Consider the following 23,682-nt stretch of genomic DNA (forward strand, 5'->3'; position numbering starts at 1 on the left):
GTATATGTCATTCCCAAGACGAATAGACGCTGTATTGGCCGCAAAAGGAGGCCCTACACCATACTAATAAATTATTGAAACCAGATGTTTCAGTTTCATTGTCCAACCCCTGTATATCATGCATTTATATGTCCATTGTTCATTATAATCCTATTTTGTTACTCCATCATAATTTTTTATACCATGGACATCGGCCTTGGAGGTCTGGAGTTTGACACCCCTAAATTAAATACTGCTAATTATATAGACTATTTTGAAATCACACATTAAATCAGCAGAAATCGCATCCATAAAACATTTCACGTTGAGCTAAAAGTGTTCAATCTTTCTTGCCAAGGTTTTTTTTCCAAGTATGACTTTTCTTTGCCTTCCATCTTTGTTACTTTTTTTTCTTCACCATTTTTACTTTTATTCTGTCATCGTCTCACCACCTAGCGCTCACCCTCCTCCACTCCGGTAACGATGGAGGCAAAGTTGTCATCCAGGAGGATCATGTCAGCTGCCTGCTTGGACACATCAGAACCAGCAATCCCCATGGCAACGCCGATGTCTGCCTTCTTCAAAGCCGGAGAGTCGTTCACTCCATCCCCTGTCACAGCCACGATTGCCCCCTGTGCCCGCAAGAAAAAACAAAAACTGTCAAGGAGAAAGATAAGTACTGTGATTTAATTTTTTTTTTCTCCTTCCCATCACTTTCTGCACTGCCCTTCCCCCTCTGTCTTAATAATGTATTTTCACAGCAGCTCTAGGGAGATTAATAAGAAAATTTAAACAGAGTAGCAATCATTCGGTTACATGCTGTCAGAATGAGTGAGTCAGGGTGAATTGTTGCATGGCCTGAATACATGAGTGCAATGCAGAGATCAAATATCTCTTTTTTGTGCATGAAAGCTGAGTTTTGTCTAAAAGTTTAACATACTGTTAATAATACACCTTACAGAAGCACACTTGTTTTAAGCGGTATGCTCACAAACCAGCCGTTGTTTCAGGAACTCTCACATAAATGCTCAGGCATGCACAAAACCATGTATTCATCCATTGAACGACCTGCACTAACAAAAAGCTCAAGAACACTGAAACGGACACACAGAAAGCTGCATTCAGCTGTAAATGACAGGGGAACACAAACACTTTCACTTACACACACCTTTATTCAGCCATACTGCCACACATTGACGGCAACAGGCACATTCAAGCATCCGTTCTTGGTTTATCACAAGATACACATGCTAGTATTCAACCATATGAACCAACTTACTGAAATTCAGCTGAAAAAGAGCCGACCACACATTCACACACACACTTCTGACCATTGACCTGTCTCTGGCAGCCCTCCACGATGATGAGCTTCTGCTGAGGAGAGGTGCGAGCAAACACAATCTCAGTGTGGTTCCTTAGCAGGTCGTCCAGGTACTCAGAGCTCATGTCCTTTAAGTCTGAGCCGTGCACCACACAAGCCTTGGCATCCCTGTGAATAGCATACACATGAACAAAAACACCATGGAGTCAGTGATACCAAGCTAGGAAGGGGGCGATCTGACATTTCCTTGCCTGGCTATTGAATGCATCAACTAACATACACACACACAACGCCGTGAAAGGTTGTTCTGTAAAATTTTATCTGAAATGGCAAAAATCTTCCGTGTGCTAGGTTCAAAGCTGCGCACACTAATGGAATAAAAACACAAAAAGTATTTTCATCAGTTTAAGCTTAACCAGTTGTGGTGTTATGCCGTATAATATAATATAATATAATATAATATAATATAATATAATATAATATAATATAATATGCCTGCCTGCCTGCCTGCCTGTCTGCCACTTTTAGACATGTAGAAGTTTCCCTCCCACATAAATCAATAAGATTCTTATAGAACAAAACATCCCCATTTCATTTACATATCGTAATTATTTTGTTTAATCCTTTCTTTCTACAGAACCAAAGCAAAGACAAGGAACTAAATGTTATAATTATTTTCTCAACCGACCATATAGACCTCTCTGCAGGAGTCTTTTAATCATTATTATTGTCATTTTAACATTATTTCCACATCAAATATATGTCTATGCAGCCCAGGATTGGCCCCTATATTTCATTTTTCTTTTACCATTCATATAACAACTTCAGAGAAATCTAGGCATTTTCTGTCCATAAGTTCAGCTTAACAGCATTTAACTTAAGCATCTTTCCATCTAAATCCTACTTGATTATATTTGCCAGCCCTTTCTTTAAACACACTCCCTCCTGCACACACACCCAGGGGACAGTCCACTGCTCATATCCTGAACCGCTCAAACAATCTCACAGTGGGTTGGTTGGCTTTAGACGCTTGAGCACACAACCACAGCCTGCTTTGACACACAGCCACACCTGGGGTTAACTTGGCTCAGAGGGATGTTCAGTCTCTCAGCGATATCCTCAACCGTCTCGTTGCCCTCAGAGATGATGCCCACCCCTTTAGCAATGGCCTTGGCTGTAATAGGGTGGTCTCCAGTTACCATAATTACCTGTTTAAAGACAGAAGGTATCATTAATCAGAAATCTTACTGTATTGGATCATCATAATGATGTCATGTGTCACAGCATGCTTGAGCTACTTCATAAGATGGACACTAAGTTACACAAATGTGTCATGTGATTACACTAGAAAAGAATGATGATTTAAGATTTAAGGGCTTTAGGTTAATATCCAATGATGACAAATTGGGCTTTTTGTCATTGTACTCTGCAGGGACAACCTGGCAGCTTCAGAAATCCTCAGTCACAATCTTGACATTAGCCCGGATGATTTCAGCTCTTAAGCTGATTTGAAACTTTCTACAGAAGCATGAATCAAGAAAAATAAAAGGTAACATTTTGGCCTGACCAATGTTCTGACTGAAGTTTAATAGAAATGCTGATGATGAACCTGCAGTGAAGAAGAATAGATGAAATTGTGCAGGATTAATGAACAACCTGAAATGTTGAGTTGCAATATTCCTGCACAACGTTAGCACAGCAAAAAAATAATTTTCTACATGCTACATTTAGTTGAGATCTACTTTAGTTTTACTTTTAGTTTTACTCATATCATATCTGACAAGTAATTAATTCCATGTCTATATTTCTGAAATATGACAAAACATAAGAACAATATATCCTGACACAAAACTGACAGAGCTAAATGCTTCTATCAAAACAAAGGTGACATTTTACAATTAAAGATAGAACGTTATGTCAGATGTAAAATCTTCTTCTCCTAAATAAACATCAGCTATTTTCACCTTCACATTCCTCTGCCTCCAGTTAGTATTTATTTAAGACAATTATAGTGTGTCTTTCAAAAATTCATTACCAGGGGAAGCGTGATAACTACCTAAAATTAAATGTGTGAAATCCCTTTTCCGCCTCTGTAGTCATCGCCTTGAATTAGAACAGCTATTTCTGCTCATTATCCAATTTCTATCTCTTCTAGCAGTCGGCTAACCTTCCTTCGGCCGAGCTTATTATTTTTCTGACAAAGCATTTTCTCTGTGTGTATTTGCGGCTCATTACAAATGCCATTACTCCAGACTTTAACAGATGGAGATTTTTACAAACTGCTATCATGATAAACTGATTCATTTTCTTTGTTACCTTTCAAACTTCTAATTTATACATAAAAATATTCCTTTGATCATTCTGTAATACAAAAGCTTTATCTCACTAATTTTCCTCCAATCCCTTAAAACTGTGATTTATTCCTAAAGGTTTATTTTCTGAAGAAAAAAATCTGCAAAGGCATTTTAATGCCACTGTCATGGCATAAGCTTTTTGTATACAATAAACTTTATTTCATCGATCATGGCCCTGGAGGTGATCTCTTGTCATTTAAACTGCATGCTGTGATGTGAAAAGACATTTGATTTGCAACATCCCTTTATAAAAAGCTTGATATAGAAAGCTGCAGGACAGGGCTACTCAGGAACAACAATGACAGTCGAAACTGGGCAACGAATTACCTTGATGCCAGCAGAGCGGCATTTACCCACAGCGTCGGGCACAGCAGCACGCGGCGGATCAATCATAGAGATGAGACCCAGAAAGCAGAGCTGCTCCGTGGGGAAGTTTGTGTCGTCGCAGTCGAAGGTGAATCCTCGAGGAAACTGGGATGAAGACAGATTCAAGTGGCAGAATCCTGAAGGGGAAGAGGGATCAGGGAGGTGATTGCACATCATGGACTGAATTTATTTGAATAATATTTATTTGAATAATTTATTCCATTCTGGATCCAGACAGTTCTCCTTATTCTAAATGTCGGTTTCCTGACACTGTGACTTGGACCAATCGTGTTTCATTATCTAACCCACCACCTGGTTGAAACCACACCAACTGAAAGAAAAGACCCTCCCTCTATGTTCGGCAAAGACATCCAAAAACAATTTGAATATTGTGCAAAACTTCAATATTTTTTTTCACTCATTTCAGAAAGTGAAACTCCAAGATTCGTTGCACAAGGAGTAAAATAGCTAAAGCCTTTATTTCTTGTAATTTTGATAATTAGGCCTTAAATAATGAAAAGTCAAAATCTACTGTCTCAAATACTAGAATATTACATACGATCAATAAAAAAGGGTATTTTAAACAGAAATGTCAACTTCCTGAACTATATGTTCATTTCTGTGTTCTCAGTACTTGGTTGGGCTCCTTTTGCATGAATAACTGCATCAATGCAGCATGGCATGGAGACAATCAGCCTGTGGTTCTGCTGAGGTATAATGGAAACCCAGGTTGCTTTCATGTCAACTGCATTGTTGGGTCTGGTGTCTCTCATCTTTTTGAAAATATCTCATAGATTCTCTCTAATTCAGGTCAGGCCATTCTGCTGGTCAATCAAGCACAGTCCCACCATGGTCACTGGACCACCTTTTGGTACCTTTGGCAGTTTGGGCAGATGCCGAGTCAAGCACAAAGTGCTCCAAGACCTCCTGGTAGATGGCAGGTTTAATGCGGACGTCAGAAAACACAGTGAACAGACGTCAGCAGATGACATGGCAAACCAGATCATCACTGTCTGTGAAAACTTCACACTGGACGTCAAGCAATGTGGATTCTTAGCCTCTCCACTTTTCCTCCAGACTCTGGGATCTTGATTTCTAAGTGAAATACAAACATTACTTTCATCTGAAAACACGACTTTGGACCACAGAGCAACATTACAATTTTTTTGTCTCCTTAGCTCAGGTAAGATGCTTCTGACGTTCTCTCTGTTTCAGGAGTGGCTTGACACAAGGAATGTGACATTTGTAGCCCATGTGTGGGATTCGTCTGTGCGTAGTGGCTCGATGCGCTGACTCCAGCCTCATTCCACTCCTTGAGAAGCTCCCCCAAGTTCTTGAAAGGATTTTGCTTGAAAATCCTTTGAAGGCTGTGGGCATCCCTGTTGTCTGTGCACCTTTTTCTATCACACTTTTCATTTGTCGCAACTTTATATGAATATGTTTGGATACAGCACTCTCTGAACAACAAGCTTCTTTATCAAGGACCTTTTGTGGCTTACCCTCCTTGTAAAGTGTGTGGACATCTGTCAAGACAGCAGCCTTCCCTATGATTAGGAAGGCTATAATATGGCCATCATATAATATTTATAAAATAAAAATGCCTCTTTTTTTTTACAATTGATCCTATGTAATATTAAAATTTTCTGAGACAATGAATTTTGGGTTCCACTGTGTAAGACATAATCATTGAAATTACAAGAAATAAACACTTGAAATATTTGTTATTTTTGTTGAGGAAGTCAAAGTTGCCAATTTATGTAAAAAAGTATTATGATTAAAGAAACTATATTTTCAATTACACATCTTGTTTCTCCAGAATAGCAAAGCAAAACAAATTGGTTTTGATGGAAAGCCAGATCCAGCCAAAAAGTGTAAAAACAAGATTTTTTGTCTTGAAACACACAACCCATGATCATCATCACCCCAGGCATTACTACGACACAATGATTTACATGATTTCCATAGCTTCAGTCTAAAAGTGGCAATGTTCCACATTCAGCTGCTGTGACATCTACTCTAACAAAATGATGATAGCACATAATTATTACCTATGGCACTTTTTAAAAGATATGCCAAGTTTTTTCCTCTGCTGTCAAAATGGTGACATTTACTAAGCCAGAGTAGAGAACAGGTTGGAGACAGTTAAGGTAATGACTTTTTACCCAAAAAGGTGTCTGACATTTTACAAGGCAAAATATAATTATGTTATATTTTAATTTTACATTTGACCCAGGTTAACTTCCATAACCCTGTTTCTAGCACACGTTTTCCAACTCTACATAGTAAATCTTCAAGAACATCTTGTAAACTGATCTGCAAGGACATTTTTTTAAACAGAGGTCATTTTTGTTCTGTTTCCTGCTGCATTTCTGTGCTAGACTGCAGTGCCATTTTCTTTGTTGCAAGGATAGCAGTCTACACTTTTATGGGGACATTTCCTGCAAACTACCCTGTTTACCAAGAAGATAATAAAACGTAAGTGCTGTGTCCAACTGCTGCTCCTATCCACCTATTACCAGACACACATCCCCTAATGCCGCAAAACACATACCGAGCACTCTCTCTCCCAGTCCGCCCAGCTCCAAGTAGGCATTCTGGAAGGCATCTTTCCAGCCTTCATCAAGAGGTTCCTCCTGGCCATATATCAAGATGGTACTGCACCTGTAACATTTAATAACTGACTTAGAGTTATGACTTATAGCTGTAACAATTTATAACAAGGAATAAGAATTCAGTTGTTATATATAAAATAAAGTAACAATAAGAAATATGTTACCTAAAAATTAAATTTTGTTAATATTTTTTGAAATAGCTAATTATATTACAATGAGTTGATGGTGAACCCTACCTGGCAATATTTAAATAGTTAATAGTTGGGTTATGGAAGATAATAATATTATATAATAATATTTAATTGAATAAACATTGTTCAGTTAATGGTTAATTAACTACTACCTGATTAGATTTCATTAAATTACTAATTATTAGTTAATGGGGACCAGAAGATTTTGTCTCTTCTTTTTGCAGATGACGTGGTCCTGCTGGCCCCCTCTAACCAAGACCTACAGCATGCGCTGGGGCGGTTTGCAGTCAAGTGTGAAGCGGCCGGGATGAGGATCAGGTCCTCCAAGTCCGAGGCCATGGTTCTCGACCGGAAAAGGGTGGCTTGTCCTCTACAGTTTGGAGGGGAGTTCCTGCCTCAAGTGGAGGAGTTTAAGTATCTCGGGGTCTTGTTCACGAGTGAGGGAAGAATGGAGCGGGTCGACAGACGGATCGGTGCGGCTGCCACAGTAATGGGGGCGCTGTGTCGGTCTGTTGTGGTGAAGAGAGAGCTGAGCCGAAAAGCGAAGCTCTCGATTTACCGGTCGGTCTACGTTCCTACCCTCACCCTCACCTATGGCCATGAACTTTGGGTCATGACCGAAAGAACGAGATCCCAGATACAAGCGGCTGAAATGAGCTTCCTCCGAAGGGTGCCGGGCACTCCCTTAGAGATAGGGTGAGGAGCTCGGCCATCCGGGAGGGGCTCGGAGTAGAGCCGCTGCTCCTCCACATTGAGAGGAGCCAGTGGAGGTGGCTCGGGCATCTATACCAGATGCCTCCTGGACGCCTTTTTCCAGGCAGGTCCCACCTGGAGGAGGCCCGGGGGACGGCCCAGGACACGCTGGAGGGACTATGTCTCTCGGCTGGCCTGGGAACGCCTTACGTACTAATGTAGTGTAACGATCTCAGTAGTAAAATGTTCATTAAAAATAATAATTCATACACTTTAATCTGCAGCTGTTTTAACCTGTACATCAAGAGTTCAGCGGGTCAAACAGCTCCATTGTACAGCAGCCTAGATTCTAGAAGGAGGGGTGATATTTCCCTTCAAAATGAGGGTATGCAGCATTTGCTGTGGATTAATTCCACTGGCGGATTCATTTACGTCTGTTTCTGCGGTGACACTTTACAGCAGACGGATGATGCATGTAAGATTAAATCTGAATAAACTGCAGGGTGAGTGCCTATGTTGATAAATGACCAAGTCAACGTATTCACCATTAAAGTGGCTTCCTGGTCTTGTTTTAATGCTTTAATACAAGTTTAAAGCTCCAATGACTACAATATATCAGGCTCAGGCTACACTTTTCCAAGGCATTGCTTTTGTTTGTTCCACTGCACTGGAAGTGAAGATTATAGAGCAATCTGCATTGCATACAGAAATGATAAACAACACACTATTTCCAATACTATTCAATTATTGATAAACAAACCTGTCCAAGATTCTCTCTGGTGCACCCTTCATCACTAGTAGATGACCAGAGGGACTTTCCTCCACTTCATGGATGGAGAGCTTAAAGAAAGATAAGGAAGACACATGGATTGCATTACCAATATAAAATGATCTTTGTTCAGAGAGAAAGAGGCTTTAGTCAGACATCTTACTTAGTGATACTAAAACAAGGCTCTGTAACAGCATTTGGGGAACAGCATCTGCTGTCACAATCTTCTAACTGATTTAAATGAAAGTGACACTGAAGCTGACTTGACAGAACAACACTGAAAGTCATATGCATTCCCTCTGTTCATGCTGCGTTAGTTCAATCAGACTCACATGTATTGTGGTGATATATCTTTCTATTACCCTTTCTCCAGCAAGACCCATCACACAGTCCTCCAGATAGTTTGTATCTGAGTCATAGCATATCTAATCTCAGAAAACCAGGAAAAAAAAGGCTTTTTTTTCCTTCTTCTTAACACCAACCTTCTTGTTTGTAGTGAAAGAACTGGTGCAATAAAAGCATGCAGGAAGTCCTTTCTTAGCTACAGCACTGTTGTTCATTCGCTGGCCTACATCTTCTGGTGGGATGGGTATAAGAACAGTGACACAGACACATCCACAACCTTTAATTGTGGCTTTAAAATGTGGCTTTGAGCAAAATATAAAGCAGTCATTGTGGTTACTTTATTCAATGTTTTGTTAAGTTTTTAATGCTTTACTTGAATTTACCATGCCACATTATTAGATATTTGGGTACCACTTTACAATAAGGCTCCCCTTAGAGAAGGCTAATAAATAGTTAATAGATATGTTATTACATAATCTGTAAACAATTATAAAGCATTAATAAGTCTTTATTATGCATTAATTAAGAGCGAGAAAGAAACAAAACTGCCAAATCTGTTCACCTATATATTTCTTCTAGAGTTGCTATAATAAACATTTCAGACTAAATTAATACCTTGTGAGCACAGTAAGAATGTGTAAACATTATTTTTTCAATATAACATTGTACTAGATCACTGCATTACAAATATCCACAACTAGTATAGGGAGCCTTATTGTAAAAACATGCAACTATTTCTTATGACTAATAAACATTTATAAATGTCAAAAGGGAGCTTTATTGTAAAGTGTAGAACATGTCAAAATTTTTTTAGAATGCATTATTGATTATGTATTTATTCTCTTAGAATAGTCAGTGAGTCAGACATTTTCTTCCATTTTATTCCATAGTGGGTCGCGGGGAAGCTGGTGCCTATCTCCAGCAGTCTATGGGCGAGAGGCGGGGTACACCCTGGACAGGTCACCAGTCCATCGCAGGGCAACACACAAACAACCACACACACACTCATTCATACACCTAAGGGCAATTTAGAGAGACCAATTAACCTAACAGGCATGTCTTTGGACTGTGGGAGGAAGCTGGAGTACCCGGTGAGAACCCACGCATGCACGGGGAGAACATGCAAACTCCATGCAGAAAGACCCCAGGCTGAGAATCGAACCCAGGATCTTCTTACTGCAAGGCAACAGTGTTACCAACTGAGTCATAGCATATCTAATCTCAGAAAACCAGTTTGTTTTAAAATTTTTGTGCAAATGCCAATTGAGATTGTGCAGCAATACAAATCCCTCCTCAAAATATTTCAAAAGACAAAAGCTTTTCAGAAGCATAGAATCAACAGAAACACTGTTGTGTCCACTTCATCAGTTTGGGAATTGCATCAGCAAGCTCCCCATGTTTACCAGGAGCTACTCTCCAAAAGGCCCACTGGAGAGACAGTACTAGCTTTTGTTACACGATGTGAGGCGGCAATTCAAGGCAATGATGAAGTGAAAACAAAATAGAAAGTATGAAGGTGACTGGTACTTTGCTTCCAATTAAAAGAGGCAAGTCTGCTTGAAAGCCCACTTTGTTCTAAATTGTTCTGTTTGTTTTGAGTATATTGAACTAAAGAAAATATTTGTGAAACCAACCGTTTTTCAAAGTTCTGTTTTCTTATGTTTAAAATTCCACACAACTAAGACATTTTCCCGTTAGTTTATGTTGTTATTTTGTTTTTGAAGGTTTTGTTTTGTATACATGCGTGTATTGTAAGTTAGCGATACAGCTGTGCAGTTTCAGGTGAAGCAATTTTCATTTTATAATTTTCCTTAATTGTTTAGTATGGCGAATTTAGGGACATTTTTGTTTAGTTAATATAATTTTACTTAATGTTACAAGGCTTGTTTATAACTTTATAAAGGCTAAATAACTGTTTGTGCAATATACTTTATATAGTAAGGCTCGGTCTTACTGTTACAAATGTTTATTGGTCTTTAAAAAAATTCGCCATTTTATATCCTTTACAATAAGGCTCCATTTGATAGCTGTGAATATTTAGAATGCAGTGATAAAGTACAATGTAATATGCTAAAACTATATTTACAAGTGCGTTTTGTGCTTACAAGGGAGTAACTTAGTCTGAAATATTTAATATAGCAATTCTAGATTAAATATATAGGTGAACAGATTTGGCTCACTATTTGGCAAGAAACTGATCAGTTTTGACTCTTTCTCGCTCTTAATTAATGCATAATAAACACTTATTTTGTAAAATGTTTACTGATTAATTAATGACATATCTATAAAGTATTTATTAGCCATCTGTAAGCGGAACCTTATTGTAAAGTGGTACCGATATTTGGTCAAACCTGTTTATAAACAAGAAAAGTTCCTTTTGTTTTTTTAACCGACAAAATAACATTCTACCCCTCCTTGAACCACCACCTTAACGTGGTGGAGGGGTTTGAGTGCTCAAATGATCCTTGAGGCTATGTTGTCTGGGGCCTAAATGCCCCTGGTAGGGTCTCCCATGGCAAACAGGCTCTAGGTGATGGGTCAGACAAAGAGTGGTTCAAGAATCCCTCATGAAGAAGAAAATATCGAGGCACGTGACGTCGCCCGGTACGGCGGAGTCGGGGTCCCACCCTGGAGCCAGGCCTGGGGTCGGGACTCGTCGGAGAGCGCTTGGTGGCCGGGTTGCTCCTCGCGGGACCCGGTCGGGCCAAGCCCGAACGAGAGACGCGAGGCCATCCCCCAGTGGGCCCACCACCTGCAGGGGGAACCGTGAGGGACCGGTGCAAAGAGGATTGGGTGGCGGACGAAGGTGGAGACCTCAGCGGCCCGATCCCCGGATGCTTAGGCTGGCTCTAGGGACGTGGAATATCACCTTGCTGGGGGGGAAGGAGCCTGAGCTTGTGCGGGAGGTCGAGAGATATCGACTAGAAATAGTCTGGCTTGCCTCCACGCACAGCGTGGGCTCTGGAACCCATCTCCTTGAGAGGGGTTGGACTCTGTTCTACTCTGGAGTGGCCCACGGGGAGAGGCGGCGGGCTGGTGTGGGTTTGCTTGTTGCCCCCCAGCTCAGCCGTCTCGTGTTGGGGTTTACCCCAGTGGATGAGAGGGTCGTATCCCTGTGCCTTTGGGTTGGGGAGAGGTCTCTGACTATCATTTCATCTACGGGCCGAGTGGCAGTGCAGAGTACCCGGCCTTCTTGGCGTCCCTGTCGGGGGTGCTGGATAGTGCCCCTCCCGGGGACTCCATTATTCTGCTGGGGGACTTCAACGCCCACGTGGGGAACGACAGTGACACCTGGAGAGGCGTGATCAGGAGGAATGGCCTCCCCGATCTGAATCCGAGTGGTGCTTTGTTATTGGACTTCTGTGCTAGTCACGGATTGTCCATAACGAACACCATGTTCAAACATAAGGGTGTCCATCAGTGGACTTGGCACCAGGACACCCTAGGCAGGAGGTCGATGATCGACTTTGTTGTCGTATCATCAGACCTTCGGCCGCATGTTTTGGACACTCGGGTGAAGAGAGGGGCTGAGCTGTCCACTGATCATCACCTGGTGGTGAGTTGGATCCGCTGGAGGAGGAGAAAGCCGGACAGACTTGGCAGGCCCAAGCGCATAGTGAGGGTCTGCTGGGTACGCCTGGCAGAGCCCTCGGCCAGGGATGTATTCAACTCCCACCTCCGGGAGAGCTTCGACCAGATCCCGGAGGATGTTGGAGACATAGAGTCCGAGTGGACCATGTTCTCCGCATCTATTGTCGATGCTGCTGCCCGTAGCTGTGGCCGTAAGGTCTGCGGTGCCTGTGGCGGCGGCAATCCCAGAACCCGGTGGTGGACACCGGCAGTAAGGGATGCTGTTAAGCTGAAGAAGGAGTCCTATCGGCTATGGTTGGCTTGTGGGACTCCTGAGGCGGCTGACGGATACCGTAAAGCCAGGCGTGCTGCGGCCCGGGCGGTGGCAGAGGCAAAAACTCGGGCCTGGGAGGAGTTCAGTGAGGCCATGGAGAAGGACTACCGGTTGGCCTCGAAGCGATTCTGGCAAAACGTCCGTCGCCTCAGAAGAGGGAAGCAGTGCTTCGCCAACACTGTTTATAGTGGGGGCGGAAGACTGCTGACCTCGACTGAGGACATTATCGGGCGGTGGAAGGAGTACTTCGAGGATCTCCTCAAACCTGCCATCACGCATTCCGTGGTGGAAACAGAGGCTGGGGACTCGGGGTTGGACTCTTTCATCACCCAGGCTGAAGTCACCGAGGTGGCTAAAAAGCTCCGCGGTGGCAAGGCTTCGGGGGTGGATGAGATCCGCCCTGAGTACCTCAAGTCTCTGGATGTTGTAGGGCTGTCATGGTTGACACGTCTCTTCAACATTGCGTGGTGGTCGGGGACAGTGCCTCTGGACTGGCAGACTGGGGTGGTAGTCCCCCTTCTTATGAAGGGGGACCGGAGGGTGTGTTCCAACTACAGGGGGATCACACTCCTCAGCCTCCCTGGTAAGGCCTACGCCAGGGTATTGGAGAGGAGAGTCCGACCGATAGTCGAACCTCGGCTTCAGGAGGAGCAGTGTGGTTTTCGTCCCGGCCGTGGAACACTGGACCAGCTCTATACCCTCTACAGGGTGCTCGAGGGTTCATGGGAGTTTGCCCAACCGGTTCACATGTGTTTTGTGGACCTGGAGAAGGCATTCGACTGTGTCCCTCGTGATGCCCTGTGGGGGGTGCTCCAGGAGTATGGAATCGGGGGCCCTTTACTAGGGGCCATCCGGTCCCTGTACGAGCGGAGCAGGAGTTTGGTCCGCATTGCTGGCAGTAAGTCGGACCTGTTCCCAGTGCATGTTGGACTCCAGCAGGGCTGCCCTTTGTCACCGGTCCTGTTCATAACTTTTATGGACAGGATTTCTAGACACAGCCAAGGGCCTGAGGTGGTCGGGTTTGGGGACCAGTGGATTTCGTCTCTTCTTTTTGCAGATGACGTGGTCCTGCTGGCCCCCTCTAGCCAAGACCTACAGCATGCGCTGTGGCGGTTCGCAGCCGAGTGTGAAGCGGCTGGGATGAGGATCAGCTCCTCCAAGTCCGAGGCCATGGTACTCGACCGGAAAAGGGTGGCTTGTCCTCTTCAGGTTGGAGGGGAGTTCCTGCCTCAAGTGGAGGAGTTTAAATATCTCGGGGTCTTGTTCACGAGTGAGGGAAGAATGGAGCGGGAGATTGACAGACGGATCGGTGCGGCTGCCACAGTAATGGGGGCGCTGTGCCGGTCCGTTGTGGTGAAGAGAGAGCTGAGCCGAAAAGCAAAGCTCTCAATTTACTGGTCGGTCTACGTTCCTACCCTCACCTATGGCCATGAACTCTGGGTCATGACCGAAAGAACGAGATCCCGGATACAAGCGGCTGAAATGAGCTTCCTCCGTAGGGTGGCCGGGCACTCCCTTAGAGATAGGGTGAGGAGCTCGGCCATCCGGGAGGGGCTCGGAGTAGAGCCGCTGCTCCTCCACATCGAGAGGAGCCAGTTGAGGTGGCTCGAGCATCTATACCAGATGCTTCCTGGACGCCTTCCTCGGGAGGTGTTCCAGGCACGTCCCACCGGGAGGAGGCCCAGGGGACGGCCCAGGACACGCTGGAGGGACTATGTCTCTCGGCTAGCCTGGGAACGCCTTGGGCTCCCCCTGGAGGAACTGGAGGAGGTGTCTGGAGAGAGGGACGTCTGGGCGTCTCTGTTGAGTCTGCTGCCCCCGCAACCCGGTCCCGGATAAGCGGAAGACGACGAGTACGAGAATAACATTCTACTACAAAAAAACACAAGAGATTAATGTTGTTGAATGAACTGATGTCAGATGAAAATACTTTTTTTTTAAGATAACCCAAGCAGAATTTGATCAAATTTATTGTTTCAGGTGTCTTGAAATGTAAAATGTTCAAATTAACACTGTGCTGCCAAAAAGAAGTTACTCAAATTATTTATTATTTTAATATAAAATAAACCCTAATGACTACAAGGGAACAGAATTTCTTTATTATGCTAAAGTTAGATTCGTGTGCCATCCCATAGTTTTAGCAAACTGGCTTATTTCTGAAGGCCCCCTTCAAGAATTAAGACAATGAACTTAAACATCAGTCAGGAGATTTGAATGAGAACAAACCAATCTGAGAATTTTTCAGTATTTTTGTTGTCATTCTGCAGCCCTTTCATTTCAGTAAAGTTTCTAGAGTTGCATTGCTCTTCTCTTTTGTTTTCTGTGTATTTATCTCCATGTGTATATGCGCTCAAACCTCAGGCTACCCTTGCAGTAGTTCAGTTTTTGAACATACGTGTTCAGGCTGCTTTCCCTTGATGGAAAATGTCCAAAAATAAACAAATTAATCTACCTTGAATTTCAAAAATATGCCTATTTATAGAAGGCTTAGAAATGCAAACAGATCATTTTTTAAGAAGTTTCAGAGATTTGGAGTTAGGTTTTTTCTTTTTGATAAAAATATTGGTTCAATAAATGAAAAGTTGGAACATATAAAAACAAAAACTTCATAGTAAAAATCATATTAGCATTAAAGAGTTAAAGAATTTGGGTTATGGATGGCTTAAGGGGCTTGAATTTCAACATTTTATTTTGTGTTTTATAGATTGAAGGTTGGATAAAATGATACATGAATGTGTCCTCAGGCAAGACGACAACAGATTCAATTTACATGAAATCCATCTTAAAAACAGACAGATTTTAAAACAAAATGCAAAGTCCAAAGTTACAAACTTCAACAGAATTTCCCTGCAGCATTAGCAGAAATCCTTGAATCCACAGTAATGTTTACCTGGAACTTATTGGAGGAGTTGAAGGGGATCTCAGCCACTTTGGGGTTTCTGGCTCTCATGTCACGAACACTCCCAGAACACACCTCGATGCATTTCAGCAGGGCTGACTCTGACGCGTCCCCCGCTGTGTCCCTCTGGGGGAACACAAACAGGATCACATTAGCGCAGTCACTCATATCCGTATATTAAAAAATGACTCACAGTTTGTGTTTGTGGCAAAGCAATGAAGGAAAACTTTTATAGTGTCTTACTAAGTGGTTTAAATGAGACACCTTTGAAAACTTTGCTCATTTCCATTATGGCTCTCATCAATGATTCAGGCAGCAAAACTACATCTACAGCAGCGGTGCTTGTGATTTGGCCACAGGCTTCTTCTTAAAGACATAGTAAAATGTTAGAAATAAAGTACAAAACCAAGTTGTATTTCTCAGTATACAGTTACAAAATAATAAACTGACTAGAAAATGTTTGTGTCTTGCACAGTGCATTCTGCATGTTTTCCACGTTAGTTTTTAATATTTTGCATATTAGAAAGGCTTGGATTTAATAGGTTCTGATGATGGATAAATGCTGCATGAGTAATGAGTCAGATCATCATTACAAACAGCTGAGTTATTAAGAGTCGTGAGCTGAAGGAACTGGAACATCATCAATTGTTCTTTTTGACTTGTTCATCCAAATGCCATGCAATGGAAACGTTTTGTCGCATTACAACCACAAACCTGTATATATTTTATTGGGATGTTTTGTCATAGATTGACACAAAGTAGCAGATAATTCTGAACTGAAAGGAAATGAAGGGACATTTTGAAATGTTTGGTGTGCATTTTCTTTCATTCTCCTTTCTGACAGCTCTACATAAGAACATGTGCAACCAATCACCTTCAAGGTGCTTAATCAGTTAATAGAGTCAAAATTTGTCTAATTTATTCTCAGTATAAAGTCAACTGCTCAGTGAAGGCCTCCACGGTTGGTTAGAGAACATTTCTAAACAAACATCATCCAAAACCTACCATGACCACATGAATTGACAGGCTGGGCAAGGAGAGCAAAACACTTGAGACTGAGGTGGAGGTTCACCTTCAATGGAAAGGTTTAGATTAAAGTGATTCATGTTAGAATGGTCCAGTCAAATCCAGACCTACACTACCAGTCAAAATTTTAGATACATTTTAACTTCTTGGGTCTCTTTACGACTATTTATATTGTAGATTCTCACCAAAGTCAACAAAACTATGAATCAACACATTGAATTATATAGTAAACAAAAAGTGTGAACTAACTCTAAACATTTTTAAACTTTACATTGTTCAAAATAGCCACTCTCTGCTTTGATGACTGCTTCACTCTCTTGGTATTCTCTTCATGAGCTTCATGAGGTGGTCACCTGAAATGGTTTCCAAAGAGCCTTTAAAGAACCTAGAGATTCATCGAGAGACGGCAAAAGGTTTATATTTCAGTCATCACAGCAAAGGACGGCTACGTAAAGGAATCTTTTACAATCTTTTAAGTTCTTTTACTATTTCTCGTTTGCTACATAATTCTATATGTGTTCATTCACCATTTTGATGCCTTCAGTGAGAATCTACGTATAATATAGATAGTCATAAACATAAAGGAAACCATTAAATGAGAAAGTGTGTCTAAAACATTTGACCGACAGTGTAAATTCAATTAAGAATCTGTTGCAGGACTTAAAATACATCCCTGTCCAATCTAAATGCTTTAGGCTGTAGATGTGGCATGCCTTTAGAGACATATCTGAAATAACTGTTGCTATGGGTGGTCCTACAAAGTGGTGACCAAAGGGGGCTGAATATAAATGCCTGACACACTTTGAAGACTTTTAAAAACCAAGTATGATTTTCCTTTTACCTCTCTATTATGCACTGTAGAGACAAGCAGAAGTCCATAACAACCTAAGAATGTTGTATTTCCAAGAAAACAGGTTAGAATAAATCTCTGAGTAACAAAACCTCAACTGGCAGATAGCAGTGGATACTCCTTGCATCTAAAACTGACCTACAGAAGTTCATTTTTAGGAGGTGTTATGCATGTTGTCTATTTGGACCTACATCCTCACACTGAGTCATATAAATCACAAATGTTAAGAAGTACTATTTTACAAAATAGATATGGATGGATGCATCAAATGGATGCACTCTGCTTTTATTTTTGTGCTTTAAGAAGATTGTATTAGAGTTTTATTTCCCGTATTTAAGAAACTCTCTTTTGATAAACCAATCAAATCCCTTATTATAAAAATTCCAGGCTAACAGCAATCCTTGGAGCGGGATAATTAAAATCAGTGCCAAAGTTATGACCTGACACCTAAAAATACTAGTGGGAGTTCGACAAGAAATTTCTTCTTGTTTCTGTTTATTCATTCATGAACAGCCGTGAAACAAGGACAAACGCTGCGCAAGATTTGTCCTTGTTTGTGCCTTTTCATGAATGAATAAATAGATCAAGGGAAATTCCATTTCTCCATCTTCACGCGAGCAGATGGGGACTTGTTTTAGTAATGGCACCGCTGCCTCCACCGCTGTGTTTGACTGCTGTCAGGAGACACATCTGTTACCTTGTGCCAGGAGGAAGCGGGCACCACCAGGGACAGACAGGCTTCAGCAGAGGCGTTTGTTCTCGCACAGAAGAAGTTGTAATCCAATAACTGTGAGCCACACTGAGAATTCCTTTAGGTCAATGAAGTACAGGCTGGAGGAAACCGGCTGGTAGAACATCGGGATAATATTGACTTACCCACTCAGCGGTCTGTGTTTGTGTGTCAGTGTGGGTGAGTATTTCTCGGGGTGTATTGGATGATTTGCTGTGTGTGTTTATACGTGAGAATAAGGTTAAGTGTGTAAGGCAAGTGTATGTGCAATGCACCATTGTCAGGTAGAACTGACAATTTATTTTACTGTTTTTCTTCTTCCCTTATGATCAATGTCAAACACAGTTTATTTCATACTTATATGCATCCCTGGTTAAGGTGTGCGAAAAGTCTTAAAACAGATTCATCTTGTATCTACGTAGCATGACTTCACACTGAGAGTTTTAAAGGCTTCCAACCTTTATTGAGTACATTTAATTAAGTTGAAGAAATCCTAACTTAAGAAATAATGTTCGTTTGCTTCAGAAAATTTCAGGTAAAACCCCCTCTAAAAATTCCTATAAATTAAATGTAACCAAAGTATTTTTGCAAATTACACTTTACTTTTCAAAGTAAATCTGAGGGTGGTGGAACCTCTAATCACTAATCCATGACTTCTCGTTAACCTGGGATATAAATATGATGTGTCATTGAAATCAGTTTCCTTCATCCATTCTTCAAAATGTGCAAAACAGCAATGACATGCAAGTGAGGGAGATGCTTGTTCAATTCCACAAGTCAGAAAATGATTTCAAGAAAATAGCTATTTACCAAACATGACCATATCTATAATGCAACAGTTAAAAAAACAGGGGTTCCCTGGTCCGGTTGTAGAGGGCTACAATCCTGTAACTTTTAGAAGGATTATCCCTTCTCAAGCACACCTGGATCAAACAAATGCCTTGTTACCAGGCCTCCGCAGAGCTGAATGACCGAATGCTGATAAGGGAATTCATCCATTTGAAATGTAGGAAATTGGTACGCTTGAGTATGAAACCTAAAATGTCCGCAGACTGCGTGCAGAGTCTGCGCAGCTCACAGTATGCCCAGCTATGTTCTGGCCTTTAAGCAATGCAGCCAACACTTTCCTTGTTAAGGTCAGAGTTTATGGCTTCACAGTGGTTTATTTAAAAAGTGTCTAGAACTCTTTCTAACCCTCTGAGTACCATACATCCATTATCAGAAAATAAAAAGATCATGATACTAAGAAAACCTGCCAAGAAAGGGCAAAACTATTATCATTCACAGCAATATATTCAGAGAGGTAAGAAAGAGGTCGTCAAAAAAAGCTGAAAAGCTTCAGTGTTCGGAAATAGTAAATATATGGAGTGAATCTTTATGCACGTCCAATTTTGTGTTTTGTCAGCTTTCTTGTCTTTTCTTCATTATTATTAATGTTCTAAACACTAAAACTGGTACCATGATGTGTTGATCCTCCTCTAAAGGTATTTTCATTTCTAAGCTGGAAGAAAATAAATTAAAAAATTGACTTCAGGATTAATGTGTTTTCAGTACGATGTCCAAAAGTATCCTATAATTTAAAAAGAATCTACCCATGTCTTCAAATTACTTCTTTGACTTATATGGATCAAAAACTTATTCTAACAAGGCTTCTGTTTGAGCGACAGCTCACCTGAAGTTCCCCTTATGTTGTTAACTTCACCCTACTGGCAAAGCAGTAGGCAAAATCATGTCTCATGAATTATGTGCATACATTAGTTGATCCATATCTAAAAAAAAGAAGCTGGCTCATAATGGCTTCGCATTAAACCAAATGGGTTGTGTGCCACTGCTCCAGAGAGTTGAGATAATTCATGAGCCTGCAACTTGATGTGGAGCATTTGTAAAACTTCTGTGGTAGCATGTGTGTGTGTGTGTGTGTGTGTGTGTGTGTGTGTGTGTGTGTGTGTGTGTTCCTGTCTTGGCATCACAGTGAGAACCATTTTCCCGATTTCACCATCAAATTGAGGACCGTTTTGTACCAAAGTGAGGACATTTTGCTGGTCCTCACGACCTATTTTGCTAACGGTTAGGTTTAGGACTAAGGTGTGAATTGACTTTAGGTTAAGGTTAGGGTTAGGTATGCACTGGTAATGGTTAGGTTTAGGGTTATTGTCAGGGTTAGGGCATAGAAAGGGTTGAAAATGACTGAAAATCAATGGAAGTCAATTGGAGTCAACACATGGTCCTCACTACATATAGCAAAACAAGAGCGCACGTGTGTGTGTGTATGTGTGTGTGTGTGTGTGTGTAGAAGTGATGAATGCTTGTACCATCAGGATGGAGAGGTGCTCCTGTCCAGGTCTGAAAACGGCTCTGTTGCACAGACCAGCCACGCGAGACAGAGAGGCCCAAGTACCAGAGCTCTTGTCAAATACAGAACCTGGGAGCAGTGGAAAGGGACCTGTGTTAGACTTTATTTAAACAGGGCTCATTCAGTATTTATTCAACTGACTCAACTCTGGCACTGGATATTGCAGCTAAATAACATGAGTTAGGATCACTTAAGTTAGGAAAGCTGCTTTTCCTTGACAGAAGAGATTTTTCAGTTCCCCAGTCTGGAAAATGAGATAATTTTTTACCTGGGATGCCTCCAAAATAAGAGTTGGTAGGAAATTGTTTGTATAGAAATCTGTGCCCTATCCACCCAATCAAATTGAAAAGGACCTGCAGTCTGTTGCATTTATTTTTCATATTTGCCTGCATGTCAGAGTACTCACTGTCACTGTTACTGTGTAAACAGACAGACAGTTTGTAGCTGGAGTTGCTGAGAGAGACAAACTGAGGAGGAGAAGCCTCATAAAACCTGCAACAGTTGGAAAAAACAGCATGTGTTTTTCTTCTCTAAAAACCACTGGCTACTCAGTATAGGATGGCAGAAGAGTCAGTGCTCATTATTATGCATGGAACACCTGCTCCTTTTCTGCCCAACCCTTTGGTTAATGCTGGAGGCTTTTTGATGAATTTTGGCTTGATATATTTCCTTCAAAGGCAGGAATCTGATTGGCTCTGCAGCAGCAGTCCTGCCGAGGAAGAGCTGTGGGATGTGCCACCCACTGCACACCTCTTCTCAATTAATGTGTGCAGCAGAGTGAACGGTCATGTTTGCTGGCGGTGGAAATATTGGACAGATGAATTTTGGCAGGTGGTCGCATTCACCCCTTCTGTGTTCCCTCACACTCTAAATATATAAATGTAACTTCCTTAATTTACAGCAACCATGAAGCACATCAACATTTATTCCTGAGTAAATATATTTCAAATAGGCCTACTTAAATGAAATTCATAGCAAATGTTGGGAACAATTCAAATAATCCAAAATAATAACTGATGCAAAAGATGCAATATAAGGCATGGAAATCTCAGAAACCAGCTAAAATCTGTCAGTATATATAAAAACTAATCTTGCTCCATATCAATCTAACTAGTATCAGTCCTAATTGTTGATTTAAAAAATGTTACCAAGGTAATCACTGGAAACTGTTGCTGCAAATATGAATGGCATTAGTAACAGATGTATCTAGAAACGTCTGAATGTTTAAGTGAGCACCTTTAGGGCCATAATCCAGTGAGCGAAGTTTGAAAGAAGACCATTTTACCATAAAACAGATTTTACCAGGTGCTCCTCACTAGATTTCACTGGAGTCAAAACAAAAATTTTAAGAGTTGGTCAAGAGCTAATGACCAATAACAGAGGACTCCAGAAAGACAAGGAATTAGCACGAACAGGTTTTCCATCAAAATAAGTAGTGCAATAAATGGCAATGTCCGCTATCCAAACCCTCTGCACAAGACTCCACTGCTGAAGAATGTTAATTTTGATTTAAAGTTTGGTGCAGAACATTTTGACCAGCCAGTGAAATACTAGAAGAATATGGTCCAGTCTGGTAAGATGAGACCAGATTTAAACTCTTTGGATAGCACAACATACAGCATGCTTGGTAGAGAAATGCATGTCACCCCAAAAAAACTATACAAACAGTGAAGTTTGGCAGTGGGAACGTCATGTAGTATACAATTATATGAAGGATGAATAGAGAAAAAGAATTTGAAGGTGAAAACAAGGTGGACCTTGCAAGACAATGATACCAAATACACAGCCAAGAAAACTTTCTGTTTTTCAAAAAACAAAAATAAATCTGCCAGAATGATCCAGTCAATTACCAGAATTGAATTAAACCAAAAATCTATCAAAGAAGAGGCACCCATAACATAATCAAAATCCTGCCTGAGTAATACATGCGACTGGTTTCTACATACAGGAGAGGTCTAGAAGTTGTCTTTATGGCTAAACATAAATCTTTCACTCGAAAGGTTTTTTCTTAAACATGTAGCCAGATACAAATTTCAGTTGGGTTTGTAGGTGTTGGTTTTCCAGTTTATGGCAGGGTTGAGCCTTGATGGACCCTGGGTTGTTCTTAAGCATCCTAACCAATTTCCTTTTATCTGATGTGACAGCTTGAGTCATAAACCTGAAACTTGGACACGGTTGTGTATTTCTAGAGGACAGTGATGCCAAACACAGTTCGAAACAGTTTTTGGAATTGATAAAGCAGGTACTGAATACATTTCAGCAACCGTGTTTAATATATTTACCCTCCTGTCATTTTAGATAATTAGATATAACTTAATTTATGGATTAATTTGTTGACTGCAGATTGTTGAATGTACGGATTACTTGGAGACATATTTACTGAGAAAAATGTTTGCGTAAATGCTTATTATCTCTGCTGAATGATTCCAGCTCTTTAAAATATTCTCATGACTTCCTCCTCTACTGTTTCATCTCATCACTGTTTTACCACTGTGGTCCTCGGTGGTGTCTGCCTCATGGATCTGATTGTCAAACCACATGTGGGCCACAGTCATGCGGTTCTGGGTCAGTGTGCCCGTCTTGTCGGAGCAGATGGTGGAGGTGGAGCCGAGAGTCTCTACAGCTTCCAGGTTCTTCACCAGGCAGTTCTTCTTGGCCATTCGCTTGGCAGTGAGAGTCAGGCACACCTGGGAGGATGAAGGAGAAGAGGAAGAAGAGGAGATTTGAGGATGGTTGATTGTTACTCGACAAGTGGAGAGAGCATACGAATGCAATAGTGCATTCAAGCGCTTGTGCATGTGAAACCATGCGTGGTGCAGGTGCATGATAACAGAGTGTGTGTGTGGGTGTGTTTGTGTGTGTGTGTGTGTGTGTGTGTGCTTGTGTGTGTGTGTGTGTGTGTGTGTGTGTGTGTGTGTGTGTGTGTTTGGTTGGTTAACAGCCAGCAAACATGCCCATTGAAAGAGGAAGACTGTGAACAAGCTCATTCCATAACTAGAGATTCTTCAACAAGATTGAACTCAAGCTGATGGCAACATTCCACCAAATATATTAAGGAAACACATTAAAATTCATGCTTGGTAAGCTTAAAGGGAATAAAGCAAAAAGAAAACAGCCACTGGAAGTTCATTTATTTTCTGTGACCAGTGTAATGTCGACTGATGGCATTTTAAAAGGCAGTCGCCATCAGAATCAGCTTACTCTCCTTATTGTCAAAGAAAAGTTAAGCTTCCAACATTGAACGATCTTCAACATTTCATTATGAATCACTTTGGGTAGAGCTTTAGGAT

General features: G+C 41.4%; 1 protein-coding gene across 2 annotated transcripts in view; it reads right to left on the reverse strand.

Moving 5' to 3' along the window:
• Positions 1 to 23,682, reverse strand: part of atp1a2a (ATPase Na+/K+ transporting subunit alpha 2a) — a 69,500-nt gene that overhangs the window by 23,837 nt on the left and 21,981 nt on the right. For both annotated transcript variants that reach the window (XM_047367042.1, XM_047367041.1), the window contains 9 exons: positions 22,881 to 23,079; positions 20,352 to 20,461; positions 15,425 to 15,559; positions 8,277 to 8,356; positions 6,572 to 6,681; positions 3,982 to 4,157; positions 2,372 to 2,508; positions 1,318 to 1,468; positions 443 to 611 (listed from right to left, as the gene is read on the reverse strand). In XM_047367042.1, the coding sequence (XP_047222998.1) occupies positions 443 to 611; positions 1,318 to 1,468; positions 2,372 to 2,508; positions 3,982 to 4,157; positions 6,572 to 6,681; positions 8,277 to 8,356; positions 15,425 to 15,559; positions 20,352 to 20,461; positions 22,881 to 23,079 (1,267 nt within the window). The remainder of the gene's footprint in view (positions 1 to 442; positions 612 to 1,317; positions 1,469 to 2,371; positions 2,509 to 3,981; positions 4,158 to 6,571; positions 6,682 to 8,276; positions 8,357 to 15,424; positions 15,560 to 20,351; positions 20,462 to 22,880; positions 23,080 to 23,682) is intronic.

The sequence above is a fragment of the Girardinichthys multiradiatus genome, chromosome 6 (genome assembly GCF_021462225.1).
Source record: "Girardinichthys multiradiatus isolate DD_20200921_A chromosome 6, DD_fGirMul_XY1, whole genome shotgun sequence".
Taxonomy (NCBI): Eukaryota; Metazoa; Chordata; class Actinopteri; order Cyprinodontiformes; family Goodeidae; genus Girardinichthys; species Girardinichthys multiradiatus.